This window comes from Emys orbicularis, chromosome 11, assembly GCF_028017835.1.
Source record: "Emys orbicularis isolate rEmyOrb1 chromosome 11, rEmyOrb1.hap1, whole genome shotgun sequence".
NCBI lineage: Eukaryota > Metazoa > Chordata > Testudines > Emydidae > Emys > Emys orbicularis.
Window position 1 is genome coordinate 30,907,254 of NC_088693.1, and position 23,367 is coordinate 30,930,620.

At 42.9% G+C, this 23,367-nt stretch overlaps 1 protein-coding gene across 1 annotated transcript in view; it reads right to left on the minus strand.

Annotated features, from left to right (window-relative positions):
- Positions 1-2,357: 2,357 nt before the first annotated feature.
- ACVR1 (activin A receptor type 1) overlaps positions 2,358-23,367 on the minus strand; it is a 60,340-nt gene continuing 39,330 nt past the window's right edge. Inside the window, exons 8-10 of the mRNA XM_065413844.1 lie at positions 20,617-20,814; positions 4,548-4,678; positions 2,358-3,427 (exon numbers count right to left, since the gene is read on the minus strand). Coding sequence (XP_065269916.1) covers positions 3,293-3,427; positions 4,548-4,678; positions 20,617-20,814 — 464 coding nt within the window. The 3' untranslated portion in view covers positions 2,358-3,292. The remainder of the gene's footprint in view (positions 3,428-4,547; positions 4,679-20,616; positions 20,815-23,367) is intronic.

Sequence of the window (23,367 nt, forward strand, 5' to 3'; positions counted from 1 at the left end):
CTGGCTGAGCCTTTTTGATACTTCATTTGCCTGCTGGGAACTGGCAGTGAATCAGTCAGTGGGTTATTGTGTTATCCATTGATGGCAGGTACACTGCTCAAATGGACAACAAAAGCTAAGCTTAACAGTAGGGGACAAGATGGGGGATCAGGGAGAGGGCCTGCCATGAGACCAGATGGGGTGTTGCAATCACAGTCCCACTGAGAAGAGAGTGGTGCTACCACTGGAAGGGCTATGTCTGGAGCAGAGGGGAAGCCTTAAAGAAAGGAACTGACCAGCTCTTAGCTGAGTTGATTCGAGGTGGCTGGATGTAGGAGAGATTATGGCAGTGCTGGGAGAGTTGCAGCAAAGCCCATTTCAAACCAAGCAGAGCCCCAAGAAAGGCTGGAGGCAGACACTTCCGGGTCCCTGGCTTTGGCTGCTTAGTAGTTGAATCCTCTTGAGTTGGAAATGGAGACTACAGTGAGAGCACTTCCACTCCTGCTCCATGGTCAGGAGACAAAACAAAGAAAGTGGGGAGGTGCTTCTATATTCATCATGTCTGACAGCTCTTGCCTTCCAGCAGGCAAAGCCATGATGCTCCATGTACTGACTGCTTCTCTTCATAGAATGGCGGAGGGGGAGTGGGAGGGAGGATATAGTAAGAAGTTTTTGCTTCACAAACAGATCTATTCTGATTTTTTCTATGATACTCCTTTTTCATGTTGAGACCCCAGCTCTTATGCACATGGGATGCAACCAGACAGTCGACTTGCTTGGAAATAAAGATGTAACCATACAGGATGATTTGTTAAACAAGACCTAAAGACCAGATCAACCCATAATTACCTTTTCTACTGAAGGGGAAAAAACAAAAACAAAACTGAAACACCTACAACTTACTGGTACTTAATTTACTGACATCGTGGCAGCAAAGAAAAAAAAAAAAAAAACACAAATGTAACTAGTTTCCTTTAGTTCAAACATGAAATTTATCTTTTGTGATTACATCAGCAGGGAGGCGATGCAGGGGAAAAGCTGAACAGCAGGAAACCATGGCAGTAAGTCCGAGAGAGAGAGAGAGAGAGAGATCACTAAAATCAATGTACCTTTCATACTGCAGTGCAGCATCAGCACCTGAATCACACACAGCAGCAAGAGAGAATGGTTATTAATAGTTCATATTTATATTACTGATCACTCAGATACCTCCACAAGGATCATGGATCCATAGAACTGTGCTGAATACGAACATGAAAATATGGTTCCCTGCCCAAGTCTTAAACTTTAGTTGCTGCTGATATTTCTGGTGCTCGCCCCCCTGCAAGTGAATGAACCTTCTGCAGAGTGAGCCTCTCTGCCCACATCGCCACAGCAAAGTAGAAGAGTTAACTCGTTTAAATAATACATTTGAGTTGCTATTAATACTTCTGGGATCATTATTTGTCAAATCATTGCACAAACGTGTGTTCTAAGGCTCAAGAAAAGAAGAGAAAGTATCACGATATTCTGAGCCAACCATTTTCCTACTTTTGGTGACTTGTAAACTTGGGCCATAATGCACAATCACCCAGCTCAGAAGATGTGGAGGAACCCAGACATAGGAGAACCACAACACCAGGCAAGTGTGGACTTTGCACAGGTTCCCAGCGGTCCTTATTGGGAATCAACAGCACCTATGTACCACCGAGTGCGGTTTCTGGGGGTTCTTTGAGGCAAGTCTCAAGGAGCCTCTGGTCGTCTGCCATCTCCCTCCCAAAGATGTCGCTCTTCAGTAAATACACAGAACTGAACTATCTCCCCAAATCATTTGGTAAATATGAAATGATTGTGCACCAGGCATCTATAACTCTTCAGTTTGAGTGATATAGAATATTCAACAGTTACTACTTACACCTCTACTTATCTTGTAGTAACAACTAATAATCATGGCTTCTTTTTGTATAGCATCTTTGATCCTACAGATTGATATGCAGCACATATACAGGGTTCCCTTCACCAGGCACTGAAATTCAGCCATCTCTGTTGGGTGAAACGTGGCAACTAGTTAACTGTATAGGTTCAGTACTGACTCAAAAGGGAAGAATGCCAACATATGCCTCAGCACCTACATGTCCCATCCAAGTATTGACATGGACCTGCTCGCTTAAGCTTGCAAGATCACTGAAAGATACCAGAAACTGGAAACTAGTTACTAATAGGCATTAACTAAAAACACTTGTTTGACTTGAAAACATTCTATTTAATTTATACAAATAACTACTAAATAGAAAAAGTAGATTAAAAACAAAATAGTGTTTTCTGGCAGAGTTTAAATGCACATTATGTAGAGCTTAGAAGAAAAAAAATGCATTTTCCAACAGCATTCATGACTTAAAAAAATCTACTGAAGTCCTACATTGCTTTCATGTTCTAGATCAGTAAAACACTAGATGCGGTGTTGTGTGGGTAGTGGCTAAATATATGTTCCGCATTTGAACTGAACTCATGTTACAGACCACACCTACAAAAGTGAAGCATTTAAAATGTGACTAACACGTTGTAATATGATAATACAGAAAGCAATTTCTGTTTCAGATTATATTGTGTTACAAAAACATCTGTGTAAGAAATAATGAAAGAGGCCACATAAAAATAAGCTTTAACTTTATGCACTTATTCAGTTTTTTAAAACTGGCAAGTGCATTAGTAATAAATAATTTGCAAGTTTTGTATAAATGAGAAATTCCTAATGTTCAGCATTATTGTAAACATCAGTACACATGTAAAATGCACTAAAATCTGACAGTTACATTTTCAATTTATCAAATCGATTTCCTATTCAGACACAGATCAATGGGGTACATAGCCAATCATTTTTGGCAAGTCACGTCTTTAAAATTAACAGTAACAGTGCAAGTAAGGAATGCAAAGAATTCCTAGTGCAATAAAGAGGAGAAGCACAGGCAATATTGCTGATTAAAATTTACCACTTCCATGTGTTTGTCCTGGGAGTGACTAGGAGTCTCTCTATAAAAAGCTATTCAAAGCCATTGTTTAATGCCCTGATCTTGTTTTAGGATTTCTGTGTCTTCCTTCAGGCCACTATCTTTGCAACAGTACATCCAGCATAAGTCTTTATAGTTTGACCCTTTGTGAAATGCCCACGACAGTCACTGAGCAGGGTTCGTATGGTTCCATTGTTTCCCAAATGAATGGCTAGATAAGAACGTCTGCCTCTAAGAAGCCATTCGGGACCAGTTCTAGAACTCGTCAGGCCAGAATATTTCTGAACTGGACAAAAGACTTCCATCTTGACAGCACCACAAGAACATCAACAGTCAGCTTTCAGTTTATCTAAGGAATTATCAATTTTGGTCAAAGTCTTTTTGATACGCAGGGCTGTTAGTCTTGCCGATGGATTGTGATACCAGCATTCTTTCATCAGCTTGGCAAGAGAGGTTAGTGTCTGGGAAAAGAAAAAGAAAAAAAAAAAAGACAGTTGTATATAAGCACACAGATCACAAGCTCACTGAAGTTTCATTAGCCTTACTGCGTTGTTAATACTCAAATCTTTACAAAAATCTACAACTTGGTTTACAGCTGCCAAAAATGATTTCATCCCTTCAAATTTCTGCAGGTTTTTTTTTTTTTTTTGGTTTGGTTTGTTGAATAAATGGAAACAGTATTTAAAGAGGATGGGGCCAAGAAGATGCCCTGCCCAGTGCAATTAAAAAAGGTAAGGTCAGATAAAAATTATATTTGAATGTTTAAAAAGAACACAGTTTTACTAAATAGTATTACTAAATCTGTAAATAATGCAACAAAAAGTAAGTTTTCTATAAAAAACATAAAAAGCACTGTAATTTTAAAATATCTAGGGCAGTTTGTATATCTGGGAAACAGAGCTGTCTAACGTGGCAGGACAGTTCAAGTAATACATAGCTGAAGTTTATTTTATTTGTCCATGGCCAACAATGTGACTCAAATATACATAAAACACTGCAGAGATTAAACCATAATTCCATATCTTCAGAAACAGACAAACCAGTTACTCAAGTGCTGACAGGATATTCGAGGGCACAATTACATTGATTTTGGTGAAGAAAAATGAAGATCTTTACTCTTACTACTTTAATCTTATGTTTTAAAAATATTTCTTGATATGGGCCCTTATTATGGGGGAGAGGAGAAAAGTCAGTTTTGACATAATCTGCATATTTATGACCCTCATGTCCTTACATAGGTTACTTCAACACCAACATGATTTTCTACTGAAGAGCAAGAATAAGATGCGCCACAGTGGGTGTGGCCATTTAAAAAACAGTCTGGATTTATATCACAGAGATTAGATTTGTTTCAATTTACCTGGTGAGAACTTGTTCGCTGTGGTTTTTCCCTTAACATACAGTCAGATATCAGCACACATTTGGCAATCTATCTTTGCAAGCAATTATCTTAGCAATAAACAACAGAGACCATTTCAACTAAAAGAAGATATTAACAGCTGAAAACAGCTTACACCAAAAGATTATTGCAAAAGGTATGAGCTGACACTTCAAGACATGACCTCCAGTTTGCACACTTACTGGGTCGGAGAACCATCTGTTGGGAATGTTTGGCCTTTGCTGATCCACACAGACCACTTTTCTCATATCTTCAAAACTAGGGTCATTTGGAACCACATCATAGAATGGAGGTTTATAGTCTTCTACAATACCTAAAACAGATGAAGATTACATTATTGTGCTGCTGGCTTTTAGTGACTTCATAGATTCATAGATTCTAGGACTGGAAGGGACCTCGAGAGCTCATCGAGTCCAGTCCCCTGCCCTCATGGCAGGACCAAATACTGTCTAGACCATCAGTAAGACGTTTCTGCACTGAGGCTGTGGTTATATGATTTAACAACCATACTATTATTAATTCTTATCAGACACACAGGTTTACATCTTCAATATGTTAATCCGTATGTATGACACTTATGAGGTAGGCAAGCATCAGACCCATTTTGCAAGTGGAGAAACTGGGGCACAGAGAAATTCCTCAAAACCACACAGTGAATCAGTGACAGAGCTAGGATTAGAACTCAAAGTTCCTTGCAAAAAAAGGGAACACGCTTAGTCGGCTAAACCATGCTGCTTCCCAAATTAATAAAGGTACAGAGAATCTAGGAGATTCATAAATTTATGGCAGGTAGCTGGCTGGTGAAAGACATTAGCTAGCCACCAGGAAACCTAGCATCTCACATTTTAAAGGCTATGTCGAACAAAAAGCAGTAATTTATTCCAGATAAGCAACCCCCCCACTTCCCCCCAAAAAAGTAAATTCAGTGCTAAACTATATTACTAATAAAGGGTACTAGTTTTGCCTATGCATTTCCTCCCTTGACATATTTAACTCAGAGTTTGCAACTGTTAATGCAAGTCTAAATTATCAAAAAGGCTTTTAAACTCCTCTTATGCCCTTGGGAATTCATTAACTCCTTGACATGAACTGAGTCTGAAGAGAAATGGGATTTTTGTTAGCAAAATGCTAACAGAAAACGTCCCCGATCTGTATGCTGGCTTTGATTGGTTGACCATAAATATATCTGTTTTTCATGACTCATGGAGGAAGACGAGAAGCACTTAAGTCTCTATATGGTGTCAAGTATCAGGGGGTAGCCGTGTTAGTCTGTATCTACAAAAACAACAAGGAGTCTGGTGGCACCTTAAAGACTAACAGATTTATTTGGGCATAAGCTTTCGTGAGTAAAAACCTCACTTCTGCATCCGAAGATGCATCCGAAGAAGTGAGGTTTTTACTCACGAAAGCTTATGCCCAAATAAATCTGTTAGCCTTTAAGGTGCCACCAGACTCCTTGTTGTTTAAGTCTCTATATGCTCTCACACTGACACCTCAAAATGAAGATCGTTCTCTTTCTTAAAGACATACTGTAAAGCAGGTGTCATATGATACCATAAGGCTAAGTGAGTGGGGAGCGCCAAAAGCGTAAATTCAATTTCAAAATTTTAGAAGCCCCAAGATTTGCTTGACAGTGCTTAAATAAATCTCTGAACTCAGGCATATGCTGCATATGCGTACCCACATGTGGACTATGCACAGGGTGTCAAAGAAGAATCAGAACTGCCAAAAACCATGAAAGAGAAGGTGGGTGAAGTAACGTTTTTTATTGGACCACTTTGTTAGTTACAGAGCAACTAGACACTTGCAATTAGCCCCTGCCAGCCAACTTGTGCTCGCAGAGCCAGAGTCAGCTGGCACAGGCCAGCTGCAGGTTTTTCATTGCAGTGTAGACATACCCATAGACAAGATACAGAGCTGTTCTTCAGGTCTGGAAAAGATAATCAGAATGTCACAGCTAGATACAAGGTGGAACAGATTGTTAAGCGTAAGGATTTAACACATGTTGCAAGAAACTATGCAAAAATGAAGTGGACAAGCTCTGAAAAGATAAAGAAGCCCACTATCTGATATAGTGGGCTTTAAAACAAATACAGAGAGTGCTCTGACACAACAGCACAAGGAGAATGACCGAAGCAGATATAAGGGTTTCAGCTGATGTAGACAGAAGAAGAGTAATAGAAAACAACTAGCTTTTTAAAAAGGACTGAAACAGCTTGTGTAGCGGGGTGGACACCCGCTCCTGCCCTGAGAGCTTGGAAAAGCCCTGCAGAGGGCTGGGGCTGGGCAAGGTAAAACCCTGGCTGATTGGGGGAAGTGGCTGCAGCTGGGCCACGCCCCAATCAGGCCTCAGCTGGCTCTATATAAGAGGCTGGGAGCCAGGAGCTCAAGAGTCTCTCTCTGCCTTCAGAGAGAGAAGGGCCTGGCTGCAGGGAGCTAGACAGGGTGCCTGTAGTGGAGCAGGGCTAGGGAAAGGCTGAGGAGCTGGGGAGCTCCAGCCTGGATAGCCCCAGGCTGCGGCCTGGTAATAGCTCAACAGGTACTGGGGGTTGCAGAGGGCAGCCCAGGGCTAGGCCAAGGCAGCAGGTCTAAACCCCCCTTGCCAGTGATGAGTGGCCTATACTGCAGTCTGCCCCAGGGAGCGGGGGCTAGTTGGTGACTGGCAGTGGCCTAGTACTGAGGCAAGGTGGGGATAGTGGGTGGGGGTTCCCCTAGGAGGGGAGACCTAGCGTGTGTGGGTATTGCCAGGGGGCAGCACCCAGAGCAAGGGGCAGCACCCAGAGCAAGGGGCACCGGGGTCCTGGGAGGGACATGGGGCCAGTGCAGAGGACAAGGCGGATCACCACCCTGCAGAGGGCGCTCCAGAGGCTGATGAGCTAATTCCCTGGACGACCAGCAGGAGGCGCCGCAGGGGTGAGTCCGGACCTCCTACAGCTTGGCATAGACTGGAATAGCTGGAGAACCAAAACAGGAAGCACAGAATACCATTGAGATCTTTTGTGTGACAAGGTATGGAAAACAAGGAAAAGTTCAACGGGCTTTGATACAGAAAATCCTGAAATCACTTTATATATTGAAGCAACTGCAACTTTCAACTCTCCCACTTAGTCACTGCAATCATCTTATTTTTCGATTAGGGATGTAAAACGTCAACTTTTTAAAAAAATGTTAATCGTTTAAACTGAACTTTTAAAATGGTATTTACATCCCTATTTTGGATGTGCTAATAAAATAATATCAGGATTCCTGCCCTCCCCCCCCCATGATCAGAAATGACAGACCGTTCATTGTGCCTCAACCTCTCTCAGCTTTTTCCAGATCTCCACCTTCGAGCCCCTCTCCCATGGAGCTGGGATCTAGATATGACCAATGTCATGGCTAACAATATGGATGAGACAGAGTGATTGCAAGTCCAAACACCCATTGTGTTATAACCCCCTGATTGAGAACCCCTGCTTTGGAAGACTAAGGCCTTTCTATAATAAAAAGTTGCATTGCCTTTAACTATACCAGTACAGTTAACGAGGCAGTGTCCTGTCCAGTATGGACACAGTAATACCTGTATAGAAGTGTTTATACCGGTATAGCTTAGGCCTGGTCTACACTAGGAATTTACAAGTTGGTGTAGCCACATGTCTCAGGGTTGTGACAAATCCACTTCCCTGAGAGGTGAGAGCTAGGTAAATGGAAGAATTTTCCCATCAGCCTAGTACTAGCTATACTGGGCCTTAGGTTGGTCTAGCTATCGCCTCTCAGTGAGGTGGATTACGTACGCCAACAAGAGAATCCTTCCTGTGGGCATAGTTAGGCCTCTACACTGAAGCGCTACAGTGGCTGCTGTCGCATTTTAAGTGTAGACAAGCCCTTATTCTCAATTCAGGAAGGGCTTTTACCAGAATAGCTATTTCAGTTACAAAAAACCCAAACAAAACAAACACTTCATGTCCATCTGAAAGCTATACCAGAAATCTTAAGTGTCAATCAGGCCAAAAAAGGACATACAAGCAAGAAGAGTATTCATTTGGAATGATAAAATTACTCAAATATACCAGGATGTAATGAAGGATACAGCTACAAGAGTAAAGAAGCATTTAAAGTTAAGACTGATTTACATAGGGAAAAATCTGATACAGTGGTATCATTCAACCAGGCACGTTGAATTGTCACCACTAGAAGATACAGAAGTTTGGGGATCTTGTAGGAGTAAAACAGATTCCAGTAGAGTGTTCAAATGTATTTCCTATTTGGGAGAGATGTCTCAACATTTAGTTTTCTGTTTGGTTTACTTAATAAGCCACTCTGATAGATTCATTCAATTTTACGTGAGTAAAATCTTTTTTATCCCTCTTTAAGTAAGCTACTTTACAACATGATTAATGTAACTATTACTGAACTATAGATAAATGTGTAAGATACAACAGATGGCAGAGATGGAAAAGGAAGAAAAAGCCTATTTTAACTAAACTTAATTTCAAAATTAGCTTTGATAGGCATACAGAAGTGCAGATTCCATTATATGCAATGTAAAGTAATATTAACCTACATTTTCAGAAGTTATTAGTGATTTGGGGCACTTCACAGTCACCCTGAGAAGGATCTGATTTTCAGAAGTGCTGAGCAACATCTTATTTATTTATTTTTTTAAAGCACAATGTTTATATTCTCCCCCATTCTGCACATCCTCTAGTCTGTTGCTCCAGAACAACGCTTAGTCTAGAGTAGTCCGTGGAGACATCCCTATGTTTCCTCTCAAGAGTCCCTCTTTCTATACTTCAAACGTTGACAGGTGTGAAGTGTAAAACTAGCATTTCATTAGAGTTAAAATGCAAAACTTCTCCCTCTTGTTCAACATCTGAATGCAGAAATGCCAATCTAAGGCACACATTAGGGCCTACCTTCGGGGGGGGGGGGGAAGGGAGGGGAATTGAATCTATATTTGAAGTTTGATCTAAATTTCAGCTTAATTTCCAAACCTCATTAGGATGTTAATAGAATCTTTCCTCTATCACCACAAACACAGCATGGATTTATTTTAAGTTACTATTTTCATTTGGTCTGGTATATATTGTTGAGTATAATAAATGGCCTAATTATTTTTAACCATCATAGTTGACTATATTAGATCTATAAGGAACCAGATCTGGCCTTTATTCTAACAGCTAAGTCAAAAATATTTTAAACAACCATGCCAAACTTCATGGATTCTATGGGATCACTGTTGGCTCCACAACAACTGTGGGACTATGTCAGCAAGCCACCGTAACCTCTAGTCTACATTATCGTAACAGAGCTGTCACTGTGAACTATGATATCCCTCTCTTCCTCACTTGCAAGAGAAGAAAACAAGCCTCTTAAATCAGAAAGAACAACCCTAAACCCATGCCAGTTACCAAACAGTTTAAGGATCCCTTTCATAACTTAGAAAATACTTCAACACTCCCATATAGAAGCCAGCTTTTCAAGAATTGAATTAATGATAAGCTTGCATCCAAGATAGTATTTTTCACCCGATTACTCATTTCTTCATGTATACAACGACTGTATGAAATACAATGCAATTAACTAGTTAACAGGCAGACCTTTGTATAAAAATGAGGCAAAGCTGCCTGGACTGTGAAAATGGATATGTAGTCTAAATTCTCTTTCAGTTACAGTATGTCATGATTAGCATTGATGCTCAACAAGATGATAGTATTAGAAATCAGTGAGATTGAGAAGTAATAGCAATAAGAGGTGGAGTCTCAAACAGACGGTGGAGTCTCGGACAAACACCTGTCAGGAATGATCTAGATCAGGGATCAGCAACCTTTGGCACGCGGCCCACCAGGGTAAGCCCCCGGCGGGCCGGGCTGGTTTGTTTACCTGCTGCGTCCGCAGGTTCGGCCGATCGCAGCTCCCACTGACTGCGGTTCGCCGGTCCAGGCCAATGGGGGCTGTGGAAAGCGGCAGCCAGGGATGTGCTGGCCGCCGCTTCCCGCAGCCCCCATTGGTTGGAGCGGCCGAACCTGCGGATGCAGCAGGTAAACAAACCGGCCCGGCCCGCCAGGGGGCTTACCCTGGCGAGTCGCGTGCCAAAGGTTGCCGATCCCTAGTCTAGATAATACTTAGTCCTGCCATGAGTGCAGGGGACTGGACCAGATGATCTCTCAAGGTCCCTTCCAGTCGTATGATTCTATGAAATACAAGATAAAGATTACTGAGATTCTGTAAACTAACTAGGGAATCTATTCAAAAGCAAGAGAATGATTCTGCAGTGAGCTAGTGAGGCTGTATTAGGCATAGAGTGCAGTACTGATCACCAGGCTTAAAAAAGAAATAATAAGTTATTAGAAGATGATATCTTGCAGTGTACATGCCTCACAAGGCCACACCAGCACTCTAAGTTGGGGGGGGAGGGAGGAAATCTGTTAATGTTGTGTCCTTCCTTAAACTAATCAACAACTGAAAGGGGGAAATGTTAGAAAATACTGCGTCACCAAAACAGTCATTAGCAGATAGAATAACCTACTCAGTATTACAGGAGCTGACAGTCTTTATGAATTAAAAGACTAGATTAGATCAACAGTTACAGAATAGGATACAAGATTTGCCATACTGATCAGAACATTAAGACCAGCATCCTGCCAATACAAGTTCATAGCATACACAATTGAAAATTGCTTCCTGCCATCTATGACACAAGAGCAGATTATCTCTACCTTAACACTTGGCATTACACATGCTATCAGTCATTAAACTTGGAGCACGACTATACACTAAGTAGGGGATGTGATTCATAGCTCTAGGAAATACACTCAAAAACGTAGCTGTGGCAGTGCAAGCTGCAGGACGGGCCAGCCACCATGTATGTGCCCATCTGAGACCCTAGCCATGTACTCAAGATGGCTTGCTCATCTTGACGCTCGCACCTCCAGCGTTGTACTATATTTTTAGAGCGCTAGCTCAATGAGAGCTAGCGCAAGTATGTCTCCTTGAACCAGGAATCATGTTTCCAGCTTGAAGTGTAGACATACCCTATGTAAGCTCTTTTACAGATCCAGCAACATCATTTGACTGACCACCTGACAGCGATTTCCATGGTTACTATGAGATATGAATAAAAGTTTTCTCCTTGATGTTTAACATTTAAAACACAAAAATGAGAGGAATTACTTATGGTCCTGGAAATAGGAGCTACTATAATATAGACCAACATTCTACTCAGATGGGATGTAATATTGTACACTCAATATAAAGTAGTAATTTTTCAAATTTAAACACTTAAAATATCTAATACGACACTAAGGTCTATCAATTTGCAAACTATCCACGTGACCTATTAAGCCAGGTTAGAATTAAGATGGCAAGGAAGAGTTCAGACAAACTTCTAAGTGGAGGTTGCTTACTAGAACTGGAGGTTCTTTGAGATGTGTGGGCCCTATATGTATTCCATACGTGAGTATGCATGTGCCCCACGCATCTGAGTCCAGCGATTTAACAGCAGTGTCCATTGGCCCACACACATGCAGTAGATCGCCTCATGCTCCCAAGCAAGGGTATAAGCAGTGCAGGTCAATACCCTCTCAATTCCTCTTCTTACCGCGAATCCAATCACATCTACAGTTCTCAGAGGGGACGGAGGGGGGGTAGTGGAATACAGATAGGGACCACACATTTTGAAGGAGCTCCATTTACAGTAAGTAACCTCCACTTTTTCAAGTGCTGGTCCCTATGTGAATTCCACATATAAGAGATTGACAAGCAAGTATCAAATTGGAGGTAGGTGTGAGGAAGCCACCAACGAAGATTCATGCAGCACCACAGATCCCACTGCTACACCTGCAGCAGAGGCTTGGACGGGCACATAGTGTCTAAGCAAACATGTATTCCACTCCAGGTGGCTACTCTGCATAGGGACCTCCTTCAGGGATGCCACCTGGTGGCAGCTTGCACTCTCGTAGAGTGGCTTGTTATACCACCAGGAGGCAGGATGCAAGCTAGTCCGTAGCATTCTATAATGCAGCCAGAAACCCACTTAGAAATCCTCTGACAGGATATAGCCTGACCATGGGATCTCTCTACTATTGTGTCAGAGTGTCTTGGAGACCGTCTGATGGTCTTAGTTCTTTGCAAGTAAAAAGCCAGCGCACACTTGATGTGGAAGGAGCGAAAGTCTCTTCTCTTCAGAAGCATGGGGGTTTCGGAAAAAGGACAGGTAAGTGAATACATTGGCTAAGGTAGAATTCTGCAACAACCCTGGGTAGAAATGTAGGGTGAAGGTGAAAGGATACTTTGTCCTTGTGTAAAGGGGGAAGAAATCTGCCATGAGTGCTCCAAGTTTGTTGATCCTCCTGGCCAAAGTGATGGCCACTAGAAATGCCACCTTCAAGGAAAAGTGAGACATGCTGCTAAGGTTTCAAATGGAGGTCTACTAAGCTACGACAGCACAAGGTTCAATCCCATAGTGGTGTGGGTTTAGTGACTGCCGGAAAAGGCCTTGATGAGGCCCTTCAGGAACAGTGTCGTAATTGGGTGGGTAAAACAGAGCACTCATCTACTTTGGGGGGGGGGGGGGTGAGAGAAAAAGGGGGCACTAACAGCTGCTGGGTGGACTTGTAAGACTGACTGTGGAGAAGTATTTCCATTTAGCCAAATACCCAGCATAAGAAAGAATTGACCAGAACCTGTTATGTACAGCCTGGACCAGGAATGAACAAGAACAATTCAGATGCTCATCCAAATACCGGACCATAAGGTGGAGAAAGCCCAGGTTGGGGTGTTTGACCTGCCCCTGTCCTGTGTCAGGAGTTTTGGGAAGGTTTGGAACTTGATGGGAGGGTCGACTAACATGGACAGAAGCTCTGGGAACCAAAACTACCTAGGCCAGTAGCATGCTAGGAGAATGAAGCATCATGACAGAGCCAATGTCATCTTTCTCAGCACCTGTAGAAGCAGGAAAATGGGAGGAAAGGCATATCTGAAACTGCTCATCCACAACAGTAGGAGAGCATCACATTCAGAGTCACGACCTATGGCTCCCATGGAACAATACATGGGGAATTTCTTGTTTGTTTGTGATGCAAAGAGATCTCTGAGTTGTGACCCTGCACGTAAAGATGTCTGTGAGAATGGAGTTGTGGATTTCCTGACTCATGGTCCTCCACGAAATGCCTGCTGAGGTTGTCTGCTAAGGAGTTGTGGATACCCAGGAGGTAGGTCACCTAGATGGTGATGTTGTGACTGATGCACCAGTTCCAAAGCCTGCCTCCCTCCAGACAAAGCAGCAGAGAACTCATTCTTCCCTGTTTATGTAGACAACAGTGGTGATATTATCTGACATTATGTGGATGTGGAGGGTGCAAGTGAGAGGAAGGAAGGCCTTTGCATGCAAAGGTCAACTACCCATAGCTCCAGGATGTTGATATGTAGTCTGACCTCCTGCATGGTCCATGTGCTCTGTACGGTGTGACTGTTCAGTTGGGCACCCACCTCAGAAGGGATGCAGTTACAATAGTGATGCTAGAAGTGGTGAAGGGAACCTCATCTCTGTTTGACCACTTAGTGAAGGAGCTGATGAGCCAGGAGTTAATGTGGTCTTTGTTTGGTCTACTCGCCTAAGTGAGCCAGGCAGGCAATGCAAATAAAGCCTGGCAAAGGGGGGTCTGACAAGTACACGCTGCCATATGACCTAACAGCAACAGGCACATCCACATTGTAATCCTTGGTCTGTGGGAAATCAAAGAAACTAAGTTGTGCATCGTCTGAAACCTTTCTGCAGGGAGGAAGGCTCTTGCAGAAAGAGTCCAACATTGCCTCAATAAAGTTTGACAAAGTGGGTATTCACCCACGAAAGCTTATGCTCAAATACATCTGTTAGTCTTTAAGGTGCCACAGGACTCTTTGTTGCTTTTTACAGATCCAAACTAACACGGCTACCCCTGATACTCAGAGTGTGTTGTCCTTGTGAGGGACAAAATGGACTTCTGTTCATGCAGACCGCCAGGGCTTTGAATGAGGTATTGACTAGCTGACCTGACCTCCTGGCAAAAGCGACCTACCAGGAGCTAGACAGTCATTGAGATACGGAAAGACTGTGTGGCCCTGACTTCTCATCTAGTCTTCCACCCCAGAGAAAACTTTTGCAAACATTCTGGGTGCTGTCACTAGTCCAAAGGGGAGGACCCAGAATTGTAAGTGCTCCTGGCCCATGATAAGCCATAGGAACCTCCTGTAGGAGGGGTGAACACCTATGTCAAGAGCTGAGAGCCGTGAACCACATCCCTTCTTGGAGAGAGGGGATTACCGATACTAACGTGACCATCCTGAAGTCAGACTTCCAAACGAAGATGTTGAGTTGCCAAATATCCAGAATGGGTGTCCTTTTTGGGGACTACGAAATACAGACAATAGAACCCTCTTCCTTGAGGCGGGCGCCTCGGTGTAATGAGGACTTTGTTTCCTGTTGAAGAATTGTCTTGAGAGTGATCCTGAAGGGTGACCACGAAGGGTGTTTGCAGGGAGGGAAGGAGAAACTCTATGGAGTATCCCTGATGGATGGTTAGGTCTTGGAAATTATCCATCCTGATTAGCTCCCAGTTGTGGGCAAAACAGTGAGACGGCCTCCAAAAAGGTGACAGAAGGGGCAGGTGGCACCAGAGATGTTTTAGTTGAGACCCGCTCATCATCAAAAGCGGCTCCTAGCCACAGGCTGGCAACAGGTTGCAGTAGTAGAGGGGGATGAAAAGCAGGGCCTCTGAGTCTTCTGTCTATTGCAGGAAGGCCCCGCAGGATGCTGATAGCAGAACGCACAAGTAGGAAGTGGTGGTGGTCTTGATTTAAAGGTCTGCCTTCTTGTTATTTGTCCTTGAGACCCATGTGCAGATCCCCAGGGAGCAGAGGGAAGACCTTGAGTTGAGCCCTTTAACAAGTGGAGAGTCTCAGTCTTCTCATTAAAGAGGTTGGACTCAAAGGGAAAATCTTGGATAGTATTCTCCACCTCCCTGGAGAGGGCCAAGAATTGCAACCATGAATCTCTCCTCATCACAATACCAGTGGCCAAGCTTCTGGATGCTGCATCTGCAGCATCAACTGCAGCCTGAAGAACTGTTTTTGCCACCAACTTGCCCTCCTCTAGAAGGGAGAAAAACTTGGCTCTATCCTCACAGGAAAGTTTGTCCTAAAAGGCCACCAGTCTAGAGTAGTTAAAGTCATACTTGGCTAGCAAGGCCTGGTAATTGGTGATGCAGAATCACAAGCCCACAGGGATGATCTTTCTCCCCAGGAGGGCCAGTCTCTTGGAGCCCATGTCTGATGGGGTGGTCCTTAGGTATTGAGACCTGTATGTTCCATAGTAGCCTGTACCATCAGGGAGTTGGGAGCAGAGGGGGAGAACAGGAATTCAGCTCCATTTGCCAAAATGAAATAGCACTTTTCAGCCCTTTTAGGTATGTGGGGGTGAGGCGGGGAAAAGAGCATGCAGGATGCTGGGGGGGGATGTGCCAGACCAATCTCACTGGTTTAAGATGGCCTTGTTAACTGGGAGAGCCACCTTATTTGGGCCTGAGGCTGCAGATGTCCAACAAGTGATGATGAGTCTTGGGCTTCCTCCAGAGATATCTGGAGACCACTAGCCACTCTTTGTAGTAAGTCCTGTTATTGCTTATGGTTGTCGGGGAGGGGGGGTAAAATGGGGAAGAGGAGGAAACATCAGTACCTGTGGTTCTGGTTCAGCATCTTCCTCCACCTCACACACCGATGGAACTGGTTGATGGTGCAATGAGGAAGAGTGGAAAGACTCCTAGGTGGGTGCTGGACATCTGGTATAGGAATCCCATAGTCCCCAACAGGGCCAGAAAGAGGGGCCAACTGTTTGAAGGGGACCCCATGGCATGGGGAACCATTGGTCCGAGGGAGGCAGTGCTCATAAGGGTAGCAACCATAAGTCCTCGATCGCCTGTCCAGGCTTGGGTCTCTGTGACGATGAACGAGGGACCAGCTCATCAGATTTGTCCAAATCTGGAAACTGCTCCTTCTGTAACGTCAGAGCCATCAGTACCGTGGTAATCCTGCCTGACGGTTGTAAGAAAGACGGCTCCTGGGACAACAAAGCAATATAGTCTTCTGGTATAGTAATGTCCCTCAGGAAGGTCGGGCTAGAGAAGAGGGGAGACTGCGGGTGGGGGAGGACGATATCCTCTGGTGCCATATAGTTCTCTGTGCACCCCGTGTGCAGGGTGTTCTGATAGTTGGCACCAATGGAACCAGTACACCCCCAGTCGTGGGGTATTCTTCAGGCGGCTGTGCCACTATCAGAGTCTAAAGCTACACTTGTGGAAGGGACTCGAGGACAATGGTCCTTGTGCTTCAGAACTGGAATCACCAATGGAACAGGAAGATTCTTCTCCCTATGCACCTTACCCTCCACCCTGATAGTTTTTTGGCAGAATCAGTCCTTAGGGTCTGTGTGCCAAGGGCTTGCCTAACCTCAATGGGCTCAGGGAAGTAGTGTGTCGCTTACAGACAGTCTTCAACCTTGATCTGTCCTTGTGCCCACGAGAGTGTCCCTTACTCTTATGAGAAGCCCTGGAGAGTGTCTTTGGGCTTAGATACGGAGTGCTCCACTCCTAAGCACGTGCACAGAGGAGCGCTGCTCATTTGATGAGGCCGATGTACAAGGAGGTCTTCCTGGGCCAGATCAGAAAGGGGCTTCATAGCCTTCTCCATCATGGTCTAAAGTGAAACTCACGAGCTCTGTGAGTTCTTGGTGGAAATGAACGACAAATGCTGCATGTCACTGAAATGTGTGTCTCACCTAGACAGTAGGGACACAGCTGGTATTAATTCCTTCTCTGTCAGTGACTAAGGCAGGAGATACAGTTTTGAAAGTGGGGAGTCTGGGCATAGTCCCTGACTGTGAGGAAAAAGTCCCCAGTCTGGGGAAAACAAACTACACTAACCTAATGAACAACTATTTACAATCTTATTTACAAGTTTTCTGAAAGGATGACACTGGATTCCGACTCAGACCATGCAGAAGTAATAAGGAACTGAGAGGGTGTTGATGCACACGGCTTATTATATCCTCAACTCGGGAGCACGAGGAGATCTAATGCGCATGTGCGGGGGACAAAGGACGTTGCTTGTTAAAATCTCCAGACTCAGGAGTATGGTGTGCATGCACGGAGGGACAAAAAAATGGAAGAACTACAAACTTCACAGCTAGCTAAAAAAAGTTCCATATCTAGTTGAAACTATAAATGGCTTAATTGAAAACTGGTATGAAAAGTTTCATTGTGTGGACGGCTTTGTTGAGAAAAAAATATTGTGCAATGTAAAGATATACAGGCACCCCCTTAACTACCACCAGTCCTGTTAACCATAGCTATGAATGGCATCAGTCAGTTATATTGAAACACACATTTTGTTCTCATCTCAGTTTCCCTTGTGGTCTTGGGTTGGGTTACCTATTACACAGTTGGTTAAACCACCACCCATCCAACAGAACTCTCACTAGGACAATCAGTAATTAGGTTTCCATTTCACAGTGCTCAGTGTTTAGAAAGAAAAATATGCAATTTCAGATAAAGTTCAGAATCTAAATCTCAACATAAGCTCATTGTTACAGATCAAATCTCAAGGCACTCAAGTGACAAATTGCAACCCCGAGGTTTCCAAGTATTGAGAAATAGTCCCTCAATCTTTTTGACTCCCTTTTTAAAAAGTTCACCAATAAAATATTAAAAACATTGCTGTTAATTTTATATCCACACAGAATTTGTGCACAACAATTTCTTTAGTGACATTTTTTCCCACTTCTCTATTTAACCATCCCTTGTAGCTACCTCAACTCATCTTACTGGAGAGATACCTTACTTCTAAGGCAGTGGTTCTCAACCTATTTACCTCTGTGGGCTGCATATGCAGCTCTCTTATGTGGGCTGCACCCACACACTAGATATATTACCTGTATGGCCCTGAGGATGTCACATGGGTGGTAGCTGTGTGCTGATTGGGCCACAATCAGCCCAAGGGAGCGAGCTGAGAACCACTGTTCTAAGGCCATAACCACATCACTTCATGGTTCAAAAGCCAGCTGTTGACACACCAAAGCGATCCTTGCTCTATACAGTAGAACATCAGAGTTACAAACACCTCGGGAATGGAGGTTTTTCGTAACTCTGAACAAAACATTATAGTTCTTTCAAAAGTTTACAACTATTGCCTAATATAGCTTTGAAACTTTATTATGAAGAAAAATGCGGCTTTCCGTTTATTTTAGTAGTTACATTTAACACAGTACTGTACTGGGTTTTTTGTTTGTTTTTTAGTCTTTGCTGCTGCCTGATTGTGTTCTTCTGGTTCCAAATGGGGTGTGTGGTTGACTGGTCAGTTTGTAACTCTGGTGTTTGTAACTGAGGTTCTACTGTACAGCACCTCTCCCAGTGTCTCAATGAGAAGATGGTCCATATTCAGACAGCAATGATAGTGTTGCTCCCACTAGAGTGAATCACAAGATTCCAGCGGACTTCCACGGGAGCAGGAACTGTTTGTATTTGGCTCTTAGATGTTACGTGGAACTGTTTGCCACAGAGCCACCCAACTAGCTCATCTTGTTTTCTGATCTCAAAAAAGAATCCATTTTAGAATTCTCTTTTAAAGAAATTACTCAAGTTCCAGAATGCAGATTTTATGGAAGTAACTGCCTACCTGGAGACTGTGTTGAGCATCATCTTGGACGGGGGAGCAATGCTTTGGGGGGGAAAGTAGCATATTGTCTACTATATAGTTAGGATGGCCACTGCTATTCAGGAGTTGCTGTGAAATGCAGCCTAATTATTATAATACACGATCAGCTTTTCTGCTTTGAACACTACTGCACCTGCTGACCTCCTCCCCAGGGTCCAAGTCTACTCCCTCTGGGCAAGTCTTCACTAGGACAAAAAATGTGCTCTTATTTTGAATACATATGGTAAAATCCAAGTAGAGGCAAGGTAATTTGTAGTTTTCATATCTGTTAGCAGGTTGAGACAGATGATAGGGGAGTTTAGTGTTTACCTTGACCTGCCAACAGGTATGAAAACTACCCGCTGCCTCGTCTTCACTGGGATTTTACCTCATGTTAAAATGTGTAATTAACGTATGGTAAGAACAACTTTTTTTCTAGTTAAGGTAAGGCTTCAGATCAAGAGACTTCCCTAGGAAAATGATCAGGCCCAAAGCAAATCAATACATACTTATTTCAGTAAACAGATTGGAGGATTTTATCAAAGTTAAACAGATCATAGCCAAGAACCTTAATACATAATATCCCCGCTATTTTCCCTATGTGGATTTTGAATGCCTTCTTAAAATGTCAAGCTTCTCTCAAGCTATACAGAAGTTTCTTCCACAAGCCACTGGTGCTAATTCAGCAGGATACTTAGGCACATGCAAAGTTTAAGCGTATGAGTAGTCCTAATCACTTATCTGGCTTGAGGGTTACTGCCAAACAAACTCCCCCCACCACCCCACATGGTGCTCCAAAGGGCTCCCAGTCCCTTCTGACCAGAGGAACAAGACCAGGTTCGGTATTTGTACTTCAGACTCCTGCAGTATATCCCATCCCTTTTGGTCACAGAAACTAGGTATGGTGTTTTCCACTAAAGAATCCTCGAGACAGCTATCTAGCATAGGATTCCCCCTACCAATGCACTATTGCTCACTGCTGAAGAGAAGAATTTCACTAGGAATTTTGTTCTGATAAATTTGTATTTTGAACAGGTATTTCTTTAAGAGTGCAATGTGTTTAGCTTGATATACAGTCCGCATACCCCAGAACACACATCACTTCCCTTCTCTATATTGTCCTTTGGGTTCCCTAGAAGCTCTCACTTAAATACCAAAAGGAACTAAACATGTTTGAATGGGCTCCAGCATGGGGAGCAGAGTAGAATTTTCCTCTCAGGACATCAGAGCCCCTCTCAGCATTAAAATTTCAGTATAATAATTAAAATAATCTTCAATTTGGAATTCAACAACAGTTGCTTTTCATCATATCCCATCCAAAGTTGGCAAAAGCACTTTGCACATCAGATACGAGACAACACAAGTCCTTCAAAGTGGGTGAGAGTTCAGCCTCAGCATCTGGAATACAAACACTTCAGAGGTACAGTATTTTCACATTGCCCACTTAGTTCAACAGCAAAGTGTGCAGTAGAACGGCAGATGCTTTCACCTTACCTCTCTTGAAAAAGCAGAGGTCTGAGTCCTAAAAAGAAATCCTCAAATACTCACCATTGCTAACCATGCGTCTAGCTACTTCCCAGAGGACTAGTCCAAAAGCCCAGATGTCAACCCTTTTATAAGAGTCAAAACAGTCCACTTGAATGGTTTCATCTAAGACTTCAGGCGCCATGTAGCGCTTGGTACCCACACGGGGGTTGTTCCCCACATCCAACTGATTAGTGCTTTGGGAATGCATAACTGCAAGACCTGAAACAAAGAAAGAGTTGCTGTTAAATCATTTTTTAAACTCTAGTAGCACATGCAGTAGAGACTTGAACTGCATACAAAAGTTGGAATGTGAACCAAGGACACAGAGGTTTCTTGAAAACAAGCAATAGACAGGGTTCAATTGTCCAAAGAGCAGCTGTGTCAGCTCCAAACTAGCTACCAAATATTAAAAACAGCCAGTTTGGCCATAGACTTAGACCAACTATCTCTTACAAGATTACTATTAAACATGCGTATTGCACTGTTATAAAATTTTATCATTCCAGGGATTAAGTGTTTGGCAGCCACTGGATGTCACCGTTACTCTCTACACCAGAAGGCCAGGAATCTTATTTAAAAAGAAAACAATTCTACCCTGAGTCCAAATGTATTTATGGAACTTTTGGGTAGGCGGACACGTACAAACTGTGGGGGAAAGAACTTTCTTTGCAGAGAGAGGAAAAGATACTGCATGACCAATATGTAGACTGGAGTAAAAAATAAAGCTGAAAAACAGCAACACAGATGTAGGTCAGAAAGTAAACATCGTCAAAGGGGCCTGAGATGAGTCAACTAAAACCACTCAACTTGGTTTATGCTGATCTCCAAACAGTTAAGTAAAGAACATTATGTGAAAGACTAAATTATAGTAAATTTGGAAACCCACAAAGAACCCATTTTACCATGGTAAACAGGCAGTCACTCCAAAGTAAACAGTGACAGGTGCAGGACAGTGCTAAGCAATAAAACAGAACACAGACTCTTCCTGACTCCCTTACCGAATTCTGCAAGAGCAACATCTACTACTTAAATTTAACACAAGCTTATTTAAGACAACTTGATAACACTAACTGCAGACCCATGGAAGATTAAGACACAGGATTACTGTATTCCCAAATATTCCTTTAAAACACTGTCTCTTTTCCACAGTAACAAGGATTTGAAAAAACGTTTTTTTTCTGCCATTTAAGTGCACTTAAAGTCAATTTGGAGTTGCTACAAGAATTTGCACAGAACTAGAAATGTGCCATCTGCTAACCCCTTCATTGCTAAGGAAGATAATATACTAAGTCTGCTCATCAGCTAAAGGCACCTCCAGTCCTTAATAAGTATAAATTTCCTCTTTCAGATAGGGAAAGTAAATTTTACAGAGCAATTTTCCTGGCAAACTTTGAACATATCAGTATTCTGGGGGAAATTTGCTGATATGATCATAACACTATTCAAATTGGACAAAATCCAGGTTTCTCTTGTAGAAGATTCAGTAGAATGACAGGTCAAGGGCTTAACGAGACTCAAGTTAGTGTTTTTCTACACTACAAAATGAGAAAGTGTTGCAACCAGATCCTCAATATGATGGTCTCTGTACTGTAGGTGGTATTTAGAGACCAGAATTTTCACTGTTTTAAGCGTACTTGCCTTCCACTTCAAGAAACCTAGGTGAAAATTTGAGTTCGGGAACTTAAGCGCTACGCAGGGTATCAACCTGCAGACTACTGATTTTGACAGGAAACGTTTAAGGGAGAGAGGGGAAGAGTTGGAACTGATGCAGCTTCTTGGTTTTGGACAAGAAAAGAAAAAAAAGTCTTATTTTACATCACTATTGGGATCATTAATGGCTTCCATACAGATATTCCATTCTAAACATTGAGGAGATTATAATATTACCACTCAAGCAATTTTCTTAGCATTTTTACATCTCCTCTAGGAAGGTAAGTACTTGTTTCAGAACAGTGACATTTACTGCGCTATTTTGTGTCCTGTACTATATGTAAGTCTCTGCTCTCTTCTACAAAGCTATTGCAATGATTCATTGCGTATGTGGATTGCTTTTATAGTTCTCCCAAACTACAATTTTCCTAAATCCAGTAACTCGAATACAGACATTCATTAAAGTGAAGCCACCACATATACTTGGGTTTCTTTATTAAAAAAAGAGTATATCTATACAGAATGCACAAAGCTTTTTGCCACAATTGTAAAAATACTGCAAGCTAGGTATTTCATTACCTAGTTCCAAAACATTCAAAGTTTTGATTTCAAAGGACTTTCCTCCCTAAACTTCTAGTTCATGTCCAGCCTAGATTAGTAGCAACTGAAACTTTTTACCATCAAATTGACATTTGGCAATAAATTTATTAGTTCTCCATCCAGATCTTAGAGGACAGGCGTAACCAGCACTCTTGAAGACACTTTCATCAGAGAAGAAAAGGACTGAACAACAAAGAAGAAGTGATCCCTGAGCCCCCAAACCACCACCCTGCTGAGCCTCACCCCTGCATCAGAAGCCCCCCATACCCAGACCACCACATGAGCCCCACCTTGACCCCCCACCCCACCAAGCCCTAACCACCTTCACCATGCCTCCCCTTGCAGGGTCCCAATTCCCCTCTGCATCCAGAACCCCGCACCGAGCCCCTGTGCACCCACGGTCAGTCAAAACAGCAGCAAATACTTCTGCTCCTATCTGTTTAACATACATTCCTCCACTATACTAATGAGGTCTCTAAATACCATTGCAAAAAGGTTTCATTTCACTTCTGTGGTGCTGAC